Genomic DNA, 17,357 nt, shown 5'->3' with positions numbered 1-17,357 from the left:
TGACCTATTGGCGAGCACAGTTCAACCCGTATTCGTCGCGCTCGCTGGCGGAAACAGCATGCTCTTAGAATACCCACGAAGTTTCCCCAACTGGCGATACTCTGACTGACAGTTTGTTTGCTAACCACTGATTGTCAATCGACCAGGACTGCACCCTTCCACAGGTAGTCCGGGTAGGATCTCTCTTTCAGAACTACCGACGCCACTCCAGGACCAGACGATCAAGCTCTGGGCTTCACAAGGAACATCGTGTGGGTCTACATTGTCTGGGTTGGGTCACACCCTAGCCCTGAAGCGTTCTAGTCTTTCGATACAAGGAATCGAATATCCTCTCGATAGTCCTGCGCCACGGGATATTAATGCTTCGAAACATATATGTAGAGTCGTTTATACTAGGCCATTTGAGTTCTTCCTTAGCCCACTGCTTGACTGGGGGTCGCTTGAGCACATAGCATCTCCATCCAAGGCAACACTTCGCTCACCGTGTTCATCTTGAGGATCCCTCGTTGCTGACTTCCTGGTGTTCCCTTCCCCTACAATATTCCTCTCGATGGCGATGACGGCGCTCCAGTGAGTCACACGCGTTCAAATATGATCAACGGTGTCAGACGTGTGGACATTAGAATCACTCTTTGCATTGTGAGGCTCATTTGTGTCTTCGGTGTAGCGGCACCGCTGTGGGCCACAATAACATGTGGTAAGTTCCATGACCAGGATCACACATTTCCACAATCAGCACGGCGTAGAACCGCGAAAACTAATGAGCCATTCAGTACCGTCCCAAGTCCGTCAAGGGGGTATAGCGCGCTGCGGTCTTCCTGCATATTTATAGGGGTATTATGTATACATCAAAAATGGTCTCCATAAACTTCCCACTGCGCCGTTTTCGCAGCATACATTTGTTTATTCACTACCATTTTTTCATAATCTCACGGCTTTGCCCCTTCCGCTGATATTTCTCAGGGCAGACTGTGGAAGGACGAAAAAACCAAGTTCTTTCGATGCACGGACTTGCTAGGTTACATATTGCCGATTTGTTTCATCAAAGCGGTGTGACGGGAGGGAAGAGGGTTTTGCAATTTGTGGTGATTATTGATTTGCAGAGTTTGGCTATTTGAGATGTGGTATGTTATTCGCCATCCTTCGCGTGGGTTTTTGGAACATCACTCAGATGTATGGTTTCCAGCCTATGGACATGGTGACCGTTTCGCAGCGTCCCTAATGTTCATTTCCCTGGGATGTGCGCCGGGTGTTACGTTCTTAAATTTCTCATGGGCGTTCAATGGAACGTGGTCCATCCTCAAGTTTGTATATCCATCCCTTCGCCCACGATTCTACTCGGCTGACCACCCTATTTCTAATTCAACACACAACCAAATCATCACCTCAGACGAGTACTCCCCGAACGAGCAATAGCACGTGTATTCTTCCCGAAGCAATCAGAACTTTTAAAGTCCCTACCCCAACTATTTCTGACCTGGAGGGCTGATCAATGCTGTTTCATAACATATTTCCTGCGTAGAATACGGGGGAGAATTACCTGCTCTCGATGAGGAACGCGACGTCCTTATGGGGAGCTACGTTTCAGAGTTGCCGGATGACTCCTCGTCGGACGACGATTCGTCACTAGCTTCATCTAGTACAGCGGTGACATCTACGTCATACACGAGAGCAACCAAGAAGCGCGTTGACCTGGCACCCTCTCCCACCTTGCCATCATCAACAGCTACACCATCAGACTCTCCATCTTCAGTTTTGCCTCCACCAATACCTATCCCATCCCGTTCACCCTACAACTCATTCTTCGGCTACCCGGTCCATTTCACCTCTTCTTCTACCAACTTGATACCTCGTTTATCGCACGGTCGACGTCGGAAGCGTGACTTGGCACGAACGCTCCTCATACTCTACTTCCGCCGAATTTCATTAACCCTTCAGCGAGCCCTTCACTTTCTCGTGCCGCTCTCGAAACGAAGTGCGACTAATGCACCAAATTATTATTATTATTACGATCATACTGCCACCAACTATAATAATAATAACGATGGAGAAAGGGACGTCTTTAAAAAGGTATCCAAGACCGTGGGAGGTATCCGACTTGGTCTGTGGTTCTGGGGGAGTCTCGTTGCATGGTTAGCGGGGAGTATTGGGAAAATCGTTTGGATGCTGAGAATAGGTTGAGGTATTAGCATTGGACAGGCTTTCATTACGGCATTGAAGGATGTTGTTCCCAGTTTGATTTCGGTGATAGAAGGAATCGCAGTGCAGATGCCGAGCGGGACTAAGACGATGGTTGGGTCGAGCACATCTCTTATCTCGTTCTAGTACTGTGTCGTCCTAGTGGCCAAAATACCACGGTGTTCCGGGAATAATGGTTTGAAAAATCGTAGTTTTGCGATGACCAGTCTAGCGCTGGCATGGACTACTTGGAAAGTGATATTTGTGGCCGGGCGTCGGACCCGTTCTGGCGCCACTGTTCTGGCAGCCTCTGCAGTCGCGGTTCTACTGCATAAGATCGAGGCACGCTGGAGGGTGACACATCTGCAAGGCGCGATTGATGCACCTACCGATATGCCTGAAACCGGAAGAAAGAAAAGCTATGCTAACCAAAAGACAAGACAGCAGCAACATAACCCAAGGTCGGGCGTCATAGCACCAGTCAACCACTACTGTCACTTAAAAGTCTTAGCTTCAGTGCGAAGTGACATGACATGGAAAGCTGTGCTTCAAGGGTCCTCGATTTGGCAGCTTGATTGAACTCCCCAACGTCCCACGGTATCGTTCTCCTAAGTATTTCCCAAATCCTACATGCCAGAACTGATGCTCGCTAATCTGCTTCATCGCATGTCCAAAGATGCGAACACATTGCAGGGATATGCTCTCGATTACGAACCCAGTGTTGCACCTGTCTATCTCGCATACGATGCTGCAGCCCGCAGTTCGCGCCGAAAAACAATCGAGGATGCCCTGGAACGCATGGATACGGATTATGAATCCATTTATGCCCTCGCTCAACAGATCGGCACCATTGAGCGTTCTCTACGGGCCATATTTCAGAATTTTCTCCAACCCGTAGCCGCTCTTCCAATGGAAGTTTTGCAACAGATTTTCTTGTATGCCATTCAGCCAGGGGAGTATTTAGGACATATCAATCATGAATATCTTCCCTCCTCCATCACCCTCAGCCAAGTCTGTTCAGCATGGAGACAGGCAGCTCAATCATACCCCTTAATATGGACTGTGGTGCGACTGGAGCCATGTAGTCATGCTTCCTACGCGCCATACGCTCGCTATTCTAAAGGCCTCCCTCTAGAAGTTCATGGGCGAAAACTCGTCAATGTGAATATCACCGGTCTGGAAAGCGCCGACACTCAGAGCCGGATAACCACACTGTATTTGCCAGTGGACCTCGAAGATCGTTTGAAAGCATCCTCATCCGACGGGGCCACTTTCTGGGAAGAAAGAGGAGTGCTGGATTGGAGGTCTATAGAGCGGCTGACCCTGCTGGCGCCTGGTAGTGTGAGACGCTCCAAGGTTTTTACCGCAAGTCTGACATGTCTTGAGTCACTTCGTCACCTGTGCCTTGAAGGTCTCTTCGTCCCATTGTCTACTGCTCAGCTAGAAAAACTCGTAACTCTTGGCCTCGCATTTATTAATGCTGAGGGCTTTGAGTTTTCTAAGTTTATCAATGCCTGTGACAATCTGGAGGAATTGACCTCTCCGTACCCTTGTTGTCAACTCGTTAAACTTTTCCGTGGCAGCATTTCTTGCTCGCTACGGGATGCCTCGTCTCCAATGCATAACGTTGGATCTGTGGGACATGGATGACTACATGAATGGCCTGGATCTCGTTGATGTCACTGCTGACGATTATTTTTCCCTGGGTGGGCCGCCCGTGCGCCTACATGCGGTCCAGCATTTTGTGAGTAAACGCTTCGATGAATTCTACTTCAATACCTATCTCTCGCGTCTGCCATAGATGATGAACACGCCAACGATTAAATCCGTCACCTTAAGGGGTGGGATGAAAACCATATTCTATGTCCTAAAGACATTATGGCCTCATTCATCACACCTGGAACACGACAATCTCCCTGGCCTCACGGACCTTGATATTTTTATTTGGAGGGCTTTTGAACGGGACCCTCAGGACATAATTGACCTTCGACTCCTGATCAGAGCTCATCTGGCAGATCGCCAGGCAGAGTCAAGGCCGCTTCAAAGATTGACAGCACCACGCTTCATATTTGAAGATGATGATGTGGATTGGTTACGGGGTGGGGTACAAGAATTAGAACTAACCGATTAACAACGATGCCCTGATTTGAACAGTATATACAATAAACTAATCGCATGAACGTGCTAGTTCGAATAAACCCCTCGCTGTCATGTCCAACGAGTTCCCTTCAAGGTACTCGCATCACTCTGGCCCTCGTGCCCGTACTATCTTGTTAGGCTTGACCGGTCCCTAATTGACATGTTGATTGTTAGTAAGTTGCGCATGGTGTTGGCGCCAAGGATCTGAATAACGTAAGGTGCACGAACACCCTCAATCTGTTCCTCATTGAGTTTTCTTACCACAGAACGAGAGCTTGACGATTGAGCTGCGTTCGAAACCAATCAAGACACGGAAGTTCGCGCGTCTGGCTTTGACCAGTACTGTTTACACAAGCAAAAACTGGTTCGGACTTGCAGCGAGCTAGATCCGTAGCAGTAGGAATGCAACGATCCAAATTCATTTAACCGCATTCTGCGGACGCAAAACAGCATGCAATGACAGCACACTGTGGTGCTGACAACATGAAACCAACCCAACCCAGATGACCTAATGTACACGGATAATGAGGATCCACACAGAAATTTGTAAGACGCTGAAGTGCCACATAGAATGGTAGTACCAATAGTTTAAAGAAGCTCTAGACGACCCATGGTAGTACTGTGATGTATGTATAATTCGACATCTTGTATCCATCGCCGATTGAGTCTTGCGCCTCTACTTGTTGCAAACACCAGGAGAATGTCGAAATCCTTGAAAGGAAGGATGTTGAGCGATCATTAATGAGCTAAATTTTGCGAACTCACATCAATGCGAACATTTCCACCCCAAGGAGTGGAGCCAATAATGATTGCATCAGGACCCTATGGTAGACCAGACTTAGTACACGGATATGTTATCGCGTAATGATAGCAACATACCAATTCACGCTGACTGAATCCAATCCAAAGCTCACACTGGTTCTTGCCTCCGGTAAGGATTCGGTCAGCCTGGAGGATAGCATCACGAGCATCGAAGAATCTACTGTTAACCAAATAGCATGAGCCTCATCAGTGATAACGAGGAGCAAACGCACGAAGGACGGCAAGGCTGCAACTTCATAGCGTTGATCACGAGCTGCAAGAACAAAGGGTTACCGTACCAAAGGCTTCTTGGTGCTTTTGGCCCTGTACTCCTGCTTGTGATAGAAATCTCCCTCTGGGATGTCGCCATTCTCATCGGGCTGGGGTGGGAAGAGTGTCCGCAAATCCGTGCTTCTCTAATGAATTCCTGCTCGATAACCCAGAGGACCTCTGCCCAAACTTCGCCAATGGCATGAACGCCCCAGTAACCAGGCTTGTCCAACGTCTTGTAGGTAGAGGGGTTGATGCTCATATCCTAAAAAAAATCATCAGCATAAATAAACACGCAAACATGATCATTTTTTACTTACAGTTGAATAAGGATATTTCCGAATGTCCCGCTCCTGATTTGCAGCCCAAGCACCCATAGGATAATCCTTGTGAGCGCTAGTACTGCGGACAGTAGTGGCGATGAAGTCTGGCATAAGAAAGTTGAAGGTCCCTTTGGCCTTTTGAGCACAGCAAACCTGTGAGTCAGTTGTATCCCCCCGTCTTTACACGTTATGCCAATAGTTATGTCCACGACTTTTAGGCATACTTACGAACTAAAACCATATGTTTTGAATGTCATGCGTTCGATACCCCTTGCTTCGTACGCTACAGGATGTCTGGTTTTGTTGATCGTCGCCAACGCACTTCTTTGCGGTTATCTTATTCTTCTGAGATTTCTGCAAGCACTTGACAAATGGTCGATGGTCTTATTCGATACTCCATGGTGATTTGGAGGCATCTTTCCAGGTGGATGAATACCTGGCGCGACCGTCATCAAGAATCACCCATGGCCCATAGTTCCCAATCATGGACTGCTTGGAATCCCATTCGTCAGGACAGTGTTGCGATCACTCGATGACAAACCGCTGAAAACAATCATACGCCGAGATAGGATGGAGCCCCAATTGACGTGACGCTTTCAGTGTACTATTGTTTTGATAGATTGTCATGACTTGGTTAAATCATTATCGGAGAGTGAGACATGGAAGGATGGGAGCACTAAGTAACCTTGCGCAAGGTAAATTGATCTCATGTGAAGGACGCAAACAAATTACCCTACTTGAGATTTAGTCCGGGAAAAGAACTGGCATTCCCTGAAAAACAGTATCTTCTCCTTGAGCTAGTTCTCCAGTCTGCAGCGCTTGAGTCAAGCGAATACCGAGATGCGGAATTGAGAAACGCGAGGGGGAAGCGAGATTGGATAACAGAGAAGGCCATCGATTTGATGGTGTTTGGCAGAGTAAGTAGTCGACCGCTTCGGTCTCTTCCAACACGTTGGGAGGTGGGTCTATATATTGTTACGAAGTCATAGAGGGTGGAGTCCCTGCCTGGACCAGTACGTTCGCCGACAGTGCGGGTGAGACAGATGTTGATGACAGAAAGTCCATAAAGTCCTGGGTGCAAGACACGCTTGTCACCTTCATTAATTTTTGAATGTATTTTTATGTCAAGTAATATTGCAGATCGAATGGCTACTCATAACTTTAGACCTATAAAAAGCTCACTTGTATCTGGACTGCTCACGATAAGGGACCCTGTGCATAGGACAATTGAGTCGTGGAGAAAAAAAAGGTAGGACCCGCCACGGAGTAGCCGAAATATATTTTTTCCCTCAATTTCGGCCCTTCCTGGATCGGAGGTTCCTCCCTGACTGTCGGAAAGTCGCGGAATCCATCAACAACGCCGACGTGCCAAGAGGGAAATCACGTGGCATTGAGTTCGGTGGCTACGGCAGGGCTACAGGCTAGAGTACTGCCAGGGTTTACGTCGGACCTCGGAGCCTGTATTTACATCTATTTGTGTCAATCCCTTCTATTTTAAGGATCTACTGTCATCTTGTCCGACCGCCTGATCACTGGGCCTTTCAACAACTTAGCGGCGGAATGATGCTAAAAGGGCCCTGGAGAAGGCGTCGCACCCTATGCACAACACACATATGTGTCGTCTTTGGCTTCTTCAGTGTCGTATGGGTGTTGTCCCTTTGGAGTGGTTCTTCGTCATCGCCCACGGATTTTTATAGGAAATACTATCGAGACCGTGATTGGACGACTACTGATGAGGTATGGCGTACTTCTCCAACATTCTCAACGTCTTATGATATCCCTGGCCATTTAACCTTTGCCCTGGACGCTTGCGCTTGGATAATTGCTGTTCCGTGTTTGCATCGCTCAGCTTCGGGGTCTTGTTTATTTTACGTCCTCATTCCCTGGGCGCTCTTTGGATCCAAGGGATGGCCATCTTCCGTATACATTCGGAAAAACGACACGAAGAGATGCGAATGTGTGGAAAGAGAAGATTCGTGCCATTGACACTGTTGCCCCGGTTGTCATTTTCAGTAAGGTACCACTTATCCTCTTAAGCGATTATGCATTGGGCCTCTTACATAAGACAATCCTTCCCTAGACATACTGTCCGTGAGTTCTATATTGCCATTGTCGGCTGGTTTACCCGCCGCTCCTCTGATCCGCATACACAAATATTGTCCCTACGTATACGAACGGGGAAAGATTCTCAACGCGGGCCAAGGAGTTATTCGCCAAGTTGGACACTCAACCCAAGCCGCTTGTGATCGAGGTAGATCTCAGAGGTACGTTGGTTAAACACTCGAGCGTCGATGACGTGTGATAACCCTTTGGACCCGCTACAAACCCGCTGCCTTAAAAGAGGATACAGACATTGTGAAGAATGAACTCTCCCGATTGACAGGTCGGGCTACGTTCCCTAATATTCTCCTCCGATCGAAATCGATCGGTGGATTTGATGATGTTCAGTCATTGTATGAGTCTGGCCAACTGCTAACGATGTTGAGAGATGGGCATATTGTCGTCCATGGCGCATAATGGGCACCCGAGAGAAAAGCAGTCGCTGGTGGGAAGTCACTTACAAAGTCATAGTGGCTGGAGTCCTGCAGGCCTTCTTATCGCGATAAGCCTTTCGAAATTACGCATATATAATGACCGAGTGCCCGTTCCGAATATCATATGTGTCACCTAATAGAGGCTGGTTCTCCTAGCGATTTCCACGTGTATTCGATGTCGTTCGCCTCAGACCTCGCGAGAGCACTCCACCACGGTACCAGCATCAGTGTTGCAATGTGACCATCATGACGTTTGTGATTGTAACTTTACCTCTTAGCTTGGTCAGGTCAGCGTACGTCACGGATCCTAGTAGGGAATACGAAATAAAGAGCGGCCAGCATACGCAGGAGTGTTGGGCAGCCCGGTGTTCAAACGTATCGGACCGCGAGCAATGGATTTGTGAGGGATTTAGAAAGTCAATAGCGGAAGCAAATTGTTCCGTTTCTGGTCAAACCACAGATTCAAAGTCGCAACATAAACCATGCATCACAGAAAGGCTTCTTCTATCGCATCTGCACTAGGCCAGTGGGAAAAACAGGCACGTATTTCCCCTCAATTAAGCCCTGTTGCGGAAGACGATTCAGCACCGTCACCCATGAATGTTTCGACGCCTTCCCTAATGCGGCGCAAAATGCGTGCCACACTCATTCTCCTCCTCGTGTCTGCCCTTGGGTTCGTCGCCCTCGTTCGACCATACCTCGCTCCTTCACCCTTCGCCCATGATACTATCCCTGGCCTTAATACGTTTAGAACACGCCCTCCACAATCACGAGTTCATGACAAGGAGCGCCCATCAATGCCACCAAAGGCACTTCCACCAGCACACCACGTTGACATAGATCCCAGCAATAGCAGGCCCCTTGGCCCTCCACTCAAGCTTACCCATGCGGAAGAGCTTGGTGCAGTTATGGCGTACCTCACGAACCTGGGCGCCAATGCAATGATCCCCGTCTCCATTGACCCAACAATACCAGTGGACCCGCAGCTCATTCTTGAGTTTAACACACGTAGTCCACGGGCACGGGAAGAAGTCAAATCGCTAGTTGCTGATACCTGGGCTGCCAACCCAGTTGTTGTGATCTCAGAGGTGCGTTCCGTGGGAAGCCGCCAGCTGTTGCTACTCATGCACCTCTGACCGCATGATTCACAGTCGCGTCAACCTGCATCGAAGACAGTCAAAGCTATCTTAGAGGATCTTGATCTTTCACCGTTACCCATCGAAATGGACGTTGACTTGCGATGTACGTGAACAATACGGACGTTTTTCTCCGACATTACTTATTTCCTTCCATTTCGTTTGAACAGCTGATGGTGAACGACTAAGGAGACTCATGTATCGGCTTACGCGCTCAAAATCGGTGCCTATCGTACTTGTCGGCGGCAAGGCGATAGGCACGGTTGACGAATTCGAGAAGCAACATGCAAATGGACAACTACATAAGAAGATCCTCGCCGCTGGGACCAAAATCCGAGCGGGGAAGTCCAAGAAGATGCGTTAAGACTCTAGTGAAGCAAAATCAAGCCGAAAAATTTCTCACGAATCACGATTTTCACTCATGCTAATTAGACCGCTCGACGTAATACCCTGCATCTCCGGAATGTTCCCACCGACCATCTCTCTCCCTGTGCCATCGCGCATCATCCCACCAGGTTTCTTGGTAACGCTAGCACATCGCTTGATTCACGCTTGCTTCTCGATCAGTGTTCCTATGGTAATCACATCTCCAACTGATAGCGCACTCTTAAACGTTCTTACAAGATTGCGAGTATTCAGTCCGCCATCATCTCCCAATACTTCACACCCGACAGCGAAGGCTATCCGTTTCAGGGACTGCCATGGCTTAACAACATTGACTTGTTTCCTGTGCCTATTTTATTTTATTTTTTGGTATATGCATGCTGGCATCTCGTTTAGCACTTCCGCTATCATATCCTTCATCTACAACAGTTAGACTATCATATTTCCCATAGACACCTGAACTCTGTCCCTCCCTATTTATGACACCATATAAGCAGACTCATAGAGGGATCTTCAGAATCTTCTGACATCCCCTAATGGTAAGATGATGATGGCCTGACGAGGATTGTCCAAGACAATAATCGGATCTCGTAACTTGTGATCATTCGAAGCACTGATATCGATGCCGCGGCCTTGACGTCACTATGTAATGTCGAGAATCGTTGACACTGAATCTTACACCTGGTGTTAGGGATCCCGGCCTCCTAAATTTTAACGCATGGCGTAGAACGTCTCCTACTTTGTTCATACGCTGAGCCCAAAGGGATATAGTAATATGTTTCCTATGTACATGGATCATTCCCACAAAAAGTAGAAAAGTAACCCGCCACTTCTCGGCTTCCTATGCAGCAGCAAGAATGGGAGGCGATTAGAACTATCCAACCAGCATCACCATTGTTACTAGAGTGCTCACTTCGCTCGTTGGACTCTGCACCACATCACTTGTATTGTTGTCCAAATCATTGTCATATAATTTATTGGACACAGTAATGGGGGGATAGCACGCAAAGAGGAAGAAAACAAGGTTTTCGGTATTAGCAAAAATTAAAAAGAGCATGGGTGGCCTAACAGGTATTCACAGCAAATACTCGGGTGCACTGCGGTGGATGGTGACATGTGGCCTCATCAAATGGGAGTGCCAGCACAGATGGAAATGGATGCGGGAGTGGAGATATTGCGCGTTCGTTGCGGAATATGGTCCAGAGTACAGGGCCGAATCTGGCATTGCACTGTGCCCCGGCCCCAATCGAAATGCAAAGAGACGATGGAGAAATGGGTATGCGCACATGTTGCCACAAGCGTCGTACATGTTCCGGAAAGCGTGTCCATGTAGGATACCAGTTACAATAAAGGGAGATCCAGAAGATTGGCACCAGGAACTTTGAGTTCTCCTGTGAGTGCATTCCATGCTCAGAGGGAGTGTTGTTGCGTGAAAAATGAACAAGTGAAATTCAAAAATGGCGACGTGGCCACGATGCAGCGGGAAAAATGGGCAGGGGCGACTGAGAGCATAGCGGTGTCTATACAAACAGTTTCTAGCGCTTTCAGCGACTATGGTGGCAAGGAGAAGCGAAAGAAAACGTGACTGACACATAAGAGGAAAGCGAATGACGTACAAAACGTAACGTAGAAGGTCCAAAAAGGAAATAGGAACACGTAATTTCAGCGGTTTCAGCGTCAGAAATTTACTAATAACGCGACTCTAATCCTCGTTTTCCGGATCGCCAATGTCCCCTACTTTCCCCCCGGCGCGTATATCTGTGGCTAAGAGGATAAAATGCTACAAAACAGGTGCTACACAAGATCTGTCTGCGAAACACACAGAAACCTAACTTCCTTGCGTGTCGTCAATGAAACTGAAAGATGAAAGGCTAGGCGATTATGTAAGCTTATTTGGCAAAGGAACAAGACAAAATTGAAGGAAAGGGGAAATATGGAAAGCTTTCCCCCTCGCCAAAGGAGAGAGCTCCTTACTGTTATGGCCCGGATCGGCCGCCAACGCGTGCACGGGGGAAACTCATATAAAATTAGGTCATTTATTTCAGAGGAGTTGGGTACACCCTTTGCACTGTGCACTTGGGAAGAAACAACGTTCGTGTCATGGAGCGCACATTGGTGCGTGTTACGTACATGCAACGATGCAGACCCAATCTACAAACAAAACAGCGAGAGCGTGGAGCGATTCCCCCAAAGGCGGTGTGTGCTTGCTTCGCACACCAACAAGCCTATTGAATTGAAGGCGCTTGAAGCCGGGGTTAGCCGGTCCTGTGCAGCTCCTTAGCGACGTAGCGTGGAATTCAAATTTGTGCCTTAAGCACGCATCTCTCCTCGGCTTCACCTCCTTGTTTTCACCTATTTTTCGTTGCTGTTTGACTGCCAAGTACCAGGGTTGATTTTGCTTCTCGTGATGCCGTTTGGGAAGACGCACAAGATTATACTCGAAATTGCGAGATGGGCAATAAATAGCTTTTTCGACGAGATTGAAGTGATTGGAGAGGAAAACGTCCCCAGAACTGGTCCAGTGATAGTGTGAGTTGCCCCTTCGCATATCTCTTGATGAGGCCGTTGATTCCTCTGGCGGCAAAGTTCCTCGACGCATCACAACATGATCGTGGATCCGGCTGTATTGTGTGCGTCTTCCTTCGCAAGAATCATTTCTGATGGATGCTTATGAAATGGAAATATCGTATTACTTAGCTATGACATTCCCTCATGGGCGCTTACTTCATTATTGGGCAAAGTCGACACTATTTGGACACCCTGTTGCGAAATACGTCCTTATGAATGCAGGGAATATCCCTGTTGATCGCAAGCAGAGGGATAATCAAGTCCTGTTCCGGGGCACCTTTGAAGCTCTGGCTGTTGGGGAAGTTGTTGCTATCTTCCCTGAAGGTTCGCTCATGTCGTCGAGTTAACTCTAACGCTCAATTATCTACGCTGGTGCCTTTATTTTATGCATGTAGGGACGAGTTATACAGAACCTCGTATCATGCAGGTCAAGGATGGGGTTTCGTGGACTGCTCTCGAATACTTCAAGTGGCTCCAAGGTCCTGAAGGACAGAAAGTCCCACCTCAAGAAGATTTAGTGATTGTACCCGCCAGTATCGTCTACACGGACAAGTCACGATATCGAAGCTCTGTCGTCGTAGAGTATGGAAAACCTATCAAGGTCGCGGAGTATGCGCGACAATTTTTGTCTGGAGATGAAAGTGTCGCTAAGAGAGCTGTCAAGAGTTTGACAAGGGATATTGGGACTTCCTTAGTACAGACGACTATCAATGCGAAGAACTGGTGCGCTGCAACACTCTGACGTCGTTCTAATGTACTGAATCGTGTTGCCCTGCCATGTAGGGATACACTCTATGCTGCTAAGATGGCGCTTCGCATACTCTGGCAAGACGAAAAATCCATAAGGCTGGAGGACTGGATAGATGTATATCAAACGTATGGACGTGTTTTTTTTTTTTGCGAGAAGGATTTCTCCAGCTACTTATGGGATTGTTAAATAGTCTCGTTGATTTACTTAATCCGCCGAGCCCTTCCCCTAATCTGGAAAGCGTCAAGGAGGACCTCCTCACATATTACTCACTACTCGAAAGTTCCAAGCTCACTAATTCCTCGTTGTCTCAACTTCCCCTCCCGCGTTCCCTCGATCCAAACGTTTCTGCCCCTCTATCTCTCCGAATTTCAACCCTATGGGTCCTCATCAAGGATTCTATTGCTAGTATACTTAGACTCCCGTTCTTCCTTATACCTCTACTGGCCCATCTTCCTGCATACGCAATGGGGAAATTTGGAGCGAGTCTCGCTGAGGATGAAGAAGAGACCCAGGCTCAGAATAAGGTTCGTCCTGCCGAGACCCAGGCGCACGATAAACATGACACTAATTTGAAGTTATAAGATTGTTTTTGGCTTGCTGGCACTTGTTTTAATATACTCTCTCATCTTTATCTTCTTGTGGGCTTTATTGAAAATGAGCTACGTTGGATTCCTTATTTCGGCTTTGACGATTTGGGCTTTTGCGGTATATCATGTGCGGATGATTGATGATAATTATGAACAGTACGCCATTTCTTCGATTTACGTCTCGTCCTTCTTTTTTCTGAATTAAGTTGTTCAGTGGGAAGCGGGTCCTGGCGGCATGGCGCATCCTGATCGGTGTTTGGGGTCCAAGGAAATGGGATCTTTCCCTGACCGCTCTCAAGGCGTACACAAAAGTGGAACCACCACCACCGAATCCCTGGCTTGACCAGTACAAAGAAAAAAAACCTCCAGCAGCGGGAGATTCAGGGTCTGATCCGTCCCAACCCCCAGCACCCAAGAAAGCGAAGGTTGTGCTAGGTCCTGCACCTAAAAGGAGGAAACGCCCTTCATCTCGGCATCTCATCCGGCACGTTCTTCGTGCGCGTTTGAAGGCAATACAATCCCTCGCATCTTTCCTTGGAGACGTGGAACGTTCAAATGGTCGTGTTAGAGCCTCAGTGCATCTTGCCGAACGATTCAATTCCGCTTCGGATTTCAGCCCTTTGGCGGAGGAAGACTCCAAAGATGATGGAACTTTCTTGGCTGTTGATGGACCGAAAGGATGGAGACATGGAAATGAGGTATTGGCGTATTTAAGATCTAAAGGGGCGAGAATTGGACCTCCTCCGACGGAGGAAAGTGAATGGGTTGCCGAAGGGCTTAGTAGTGGAGATGAAGGTGAGGGTGAAGACGATGCGGCTAGGCACAGTGAGGATGGGGTTACCTGGGTTGCCGCTGGACAATCGAGCTGACATCGTTATTCTATCTGGATTATCTTTGCAAATATGTATGGGGTCCTACTGTCAGCCTGGGATATGCGCCATGCATGGCGCTGACACTCTTCAATACATCCTAATTCGCTTACCATGTAGTTCAGGGGGATGGATTGTCCAACAGTATACTCTTATCATGGAATCAGACACAGATGTCCGAAATGCACCCCTCATTCATGAAGTCCTCAGCTTGCATCAGGATACCTAAGTTGCTGACAACGAGTCCTTTGCTGACACCCGTTCTAGAGGCAAACTTTATCGATGGATTAGTCGAAATCAGCCGAGGACTCCTACCCAGAATCACCGGGCTTCTCGTCATCAGTATCCGAAACAGGATGCATACAGAGCCTTTCGCATTCAAGCGCATTTTCCAGCGAACCTTCCCTAACTTCATTCTTGCCATTGCATGCGCTCCGGCCTTTCTCGCTCTACCTCGATGTCCCCTTCGGGATCCTCCTCCTTTTTTCTCATGCCCCAGGAGAGCATCCAAGGTTTGATCTTCTCATTCACCCCAATACCTGTCACCCGTCACCACCCGTTGCGGGTGCATTAACACCTCGTTTGGCCACCCCATCATCACGCCTTCTGTCATACTTGGAGGCTTCCTTCCCGACCTTCGCCAGTACTCTCTCGCCTCGTTATTCACCAATTTTCTGGGGCATTCAATCCCCATGTCTAAGGAAGGCAATTGCAATAGAGATCAAAAAGAGGACCATTCGGCACAATATCGAGCGGGATCTGTTGCAGTTCTGGGCCTAGCGTCATGCCCAAAGAGCAAAAAGATGCAATGAGACAGAGCTATGCAAGCCTCACCTGTGAAGGGGTGGAGAGTGATGTTTCCGGGCTTCCGTCCTCTCCGGAGTTTCGTTTGATTTCAGAAACTCGCCGTTTAGCGACTATTTTCTGTGTACAGCACGAAGAGAGAGAGAGGACAGGGAATGGGTACTTTGGAAGTCTGAAGTAATGCCACTGATTCATTACCATCGAGATACACGCGAATCGGAGGCTCCAGAATATCGGAGTCTCTGTCTTCATATGGGTCACCACCACCATGGGGACTTTATGTAGGTACTACATGAACATTCTCAGAGACGTCGGCCTTCAGTGTATTAAACACAGAGGAAAGCCCCTGGCACGAGGATCGAAGTGACAACATCGGCCACCCTCTTCGTGAATGGAAACTAACTTTACTGACCTCATCGTATGAGAACAGCCCGCCATCATAGCACAGAAAAGCCGCTGCACGGCTTGGTTCCCACGTGAAGTCTTCCCGAATTTCAACAGGCAGTTGGTAGCGACATCTCATCGGTAGGTAAAGTTCGGGTGATCGAGAAAAACATGATCGTTCTCACGTTATGCTGGGTCTCAAACAACCCTCGGGATGAGCATCATTCTCTCCAACCCGCTCTTGAGCTTTCCATGTCGCCATCTGAACCGCGATCCCAGCAACTATCTTTAGAAAGTGTTGTCGAAAGAACCGACACGCCACTCATGTTTCTGACTTCTTCAATAGAGTGTGTAATATTTTCACACCACTCGTGCACTCCCGAAATCCTCGAAGATATAGCTCGATGAGCTAGTTTCTTCTCTTTATTAGTATCTGGGGGATTTCAAGATGGAGGAACAGTATGGCAATTGGTTTACCAGCTCTTGCCTCGATCGTGTATGTATACACCTTGAGGAAATTGATTCCTGCAACTACACAAGCGCCTTGGAAATAATAGGCCCTTGATTTGTTCAATGTTCTTACCCGGTGTGGCGGTTCTCAAAGTATCAAATGCAAGCGCCCTCAAATATAACACTTCGCACATCGATCGACCCACGTATTTTTAATGCGCTTATAGGTCGTCTGGGACCGTCTGTACTGGCCTCTTTATCTTGGGTTTCACTGAAAACGTATTCGTTCCCGTATGTGAATCCTCCACTGCATCCTCAACTTATACCCAAGCGGCTGCAATTGCGTTTCTGAATTTTATTGTAATTCGGTGCGTCATATTCTACTTATTGTCCAATTCCTTGGCGCTCGAACGGGACGGAAAGGGATGAACGGTTTCAAAGCAACGAACGAGTGACACCGTCGCCGTCGACGAGAACACAAGGTCCACCGAGGACAACTTTCGAGGAAAGACCGCCCTCCTCAATGTACTGCCGGACCGCATCGTCTTCTGCGCCAGGTTGCAACCAGAAGGCCGGGATTCCGAGCTTCTTTCCTTCCTCGAGAAGGCGAAGGGTGACCTAAAGTATAATACATTCACTAAGCAAAAATGCGCGAAAGCGCATGCCACTTACTTTGGGGGGCGTGACGATGCTGACAGAAGTGCTTGCTGGGTGAGGTAATTCACTCAAAGTTTTCACAGTGTTGATTCCTTCCAAAACTTCCTCTTTCTATCATAATCGAGTTACACACCAGTCTTGGAGGAAGTTCCAAAATATTGGAAGTGTACTCACTGGGTGGACTGGAGTAACGGTCTTATTGCGATCGATGTACCACTTGAGGACCCGGGTGCCATACTTCTCCTTTACGGTGGAGGCACCAACAACAGCAAATTCCTACGCAATTACATACATAAGATCCTTTGGAGCCTAAAACGTATGAGTCGGAGGTGACGTGGGTTTCACATACGGGCGACGAGAAGAAGAGCGTCTGTTCAGTTGGATAGGACATTCTGAGCGCTGCTCGCAAGGAGTGAGGGAGACTGGCACGGAAAGCCGTGGTTTAAGTACTCCGAGGATGGTGTGTACTGTGTGAAACAATCTTTCATTGCGATCGGTTCACTGCGCTAAAAGATGAGATTA

The 17,357-nt window shown here is 48.0% G+C and overlaps 9 protein-coding genes across 9 annotated transcripts; 6 read left to right on the top strand and 3 right to left on the bottom strand.

Annotated features, from left to right (window-relative positions):
- Positions 1–240: 240 nt before the first annotated feature.
- On the top strand, positions 241–882 carry EI90DRAFT_3069617 (uncharacterized protein). The gene has a single exon (XM_039061170.1). It carries the CDS (start codon positions 592–594, stop codon positions 865–867), a length of 276 nt encoding a protein of 91 aa, XP_038912961.1. The 5' UTR covers positions 241–591; the 3' UTR covers positions 868–882.
- Positions 883–2,302: 1,420 nt separating this feature from the next.
- EI90DRAFT_1904424 (uncharacterized protein) lies at positions 2,303–2,979 on the top strand. Its single transcript, XM_039052316.1, has one exon. The coding sequence runs from the start codon at positions 2,398–2,400 to the stop codon at positions 2,755–2,757; it is 360 nt and encodes a 119-aa protein (XP_038912960.1). The 5' UTR covers positions 2,303–2,397; the 3' UTR covers positions 2,758–2,979.
- Positions 2,723–4,012, top strand: EI90DRAFT_1907170 (uncharacterized protein). Its single transcript, XM_039052319.1, has 4 exons — positions 2,723–2,790; positions 2,855–3,534; positions 3,590–3,922; positions 3,980–4,012. Exons 2-3 carry the CDS (start codon positions 2,977–2,979, stop codon positions 3,620–3,622), a joined length of 591 nt encoding a protein of 196 aa, XP_038912959.1. The 5' UTR covers positions 2,723–2,790; positions 2,855–2,976; the 3' UTR covers positions 3,623–3,922; positions 3,980–4,012.
- An 893-nt stretch (positions 4,013–4,905) lies between these two features.
- On the bottom strand, positions 4,906–5,822 carry EI90DRAFT_3018517 (Fungalysin metallopeptidase-domain-containing protein; the record flags this gene model as incomplete). Its single annotated transcript, XM_039057237.1, has 5 exons — positions 4,906–5,028; positions 5,083–5,139; positions 5,197–5,299; positions 5,352–5,653; positions 5,709–5,822. 5 exons carry the CDS (start codon positions 5,820–5,822, stop codon positions 4,906–4,908), a joined length of 699 nt encoding a protein of 232 aa, XP_038912958.1.
- Positions 5,823–6,125: 303 nt separating this feature from the next.
- Positions 6,126–7,101, bottom strand: EI90DRAFT_1904770 (uncharacterized protein). Its single transcript, XM_039052317.1, has 3 exons — positions 6,913–7,101; positions 6,449–6,860; positions 6,126–6,396 (listed from the first exon to the last, which is right to left on the bottom strand). The coding sequence occupies exons 1-3, from the start codon at positions 6,929–6,931 to the stop codon at positions 6,354–6,356; spliced, it is 474 nt and encodes a 157-aa protein (XP_038912957.1). The 5' UTR covers positions 6,932–7,101; the 3' UTR covers positions 6,126–6,353.
- EI90DRAFT_1903756 (thioredoxin-like protein) lies at positions 6,876–8,478 on the top strand. The gene is made up of 5 exons (XM_039052315.1): positions 6,876–7,448; positions 7,561–7,728; positions 7,792–7,802; positions 7,896–7,975; positions 8,053–8,478. Exons 1-5 carry the CDS (start codon positions 7,272–7,274, stop codon positions 8,226–8,228), a joined length of 612 nt encoding a protein of 203 aa, XP_038912956.1. The 5' UTR covers positions 6,876–7,271; the 3' UTR covers positions 8,229–8,478.
- Positions 8,479–9,042: 564 nt separating this feature from the next.
- EI90DRAFT_2929741 (uncharacterized protein) lies at positions 9,043–9,745 on the top strand (the record flags this gene model as incomplete). The annotated part of the gene is made up of 3 exons (XM_039054996.1): positions 9,043–9,342; positions 9,397–9,487; positions 9,552–9,745. The coding sequence occupies 3 exons, from the start codon at positions 9,043–9,045 to the stop codon at positions 9,743–9,745; spliced, it is 585 nt and encodes a 194-aa protein (XP_038912955.1).
- A 2,280-nt stretch (positions 9,746–12,025) lies between these two features.
- On the top strand, positions 12,026–14,709 carry EI90DRAFT_2999108 (uncharacterized protein). Its single transcript, XM_039056277.1, has 8 exons — positions 12,026–12,294; positions 12,352–12,395; positions 12,463–12,657; positions 12,729–13,056; positions 13,117–13,209; positions 13,275–13,608; positions 13,667–13,827; positions 13,886–14,709. The coding sequence occupies exons 1-8, from the start codon at positions 12,173–12,175 to the stop codon at positions 14,538–14,540; spliced, it is 1,932 nt and encodes a 643-aa protein (XP_038912954.1). The 5' UTR covers positions 12,026–12,172; the 3' UTR covers positions 14,541–14,709.
- A 1,809-nt stretch (positions 14,710–16,518) lies between these two features.
- Positions 16,519–17,349, bottom strand: EI90DRAFT_3069590 (NAD-P-binding protein). The gene is made up of 4 exons (XM_039061169.1): positions 17,185–17,349; positions 17,010–17,111; positions 16,851–16,946; positions 16,519–16,796 (listed from the first exon to the last, which is right to left on the bottom strand). The coding sequence occupies exons 1-4, from the start codon at positions 17,224–17,226 to the stop codon at positions 16,614–16,616; spliced, it is 423 nt and encodes a 140-aa protein (XP_038912953.1). The 5' UTR covers positions 17,227–17,349; the 3' UTR covers positions 16,519–16,613.
- Between the last annotated feature and the right edge of the window lie 8 nt (positions 17,350–17,357).

Source organism: Cantharellus anzutake (genome assembly GCF_015039405.1).
Source record: "Cantharellus anzutake strain C23 chromosome Unknown EI90scaffold_45, whole genome shotgun sequence".
Lineage (NCBI taxonomy): Eukaryota > Fungi > Basidiomycota > Agaricomycetes > Cantharellales > Hydnaceae > Cantharellus > Cantharellus anzutake.
Note: the sequence above shows the minus strand (reverse complement) of the source record. Positions and strands in the feature narration are given on the sequence as shown.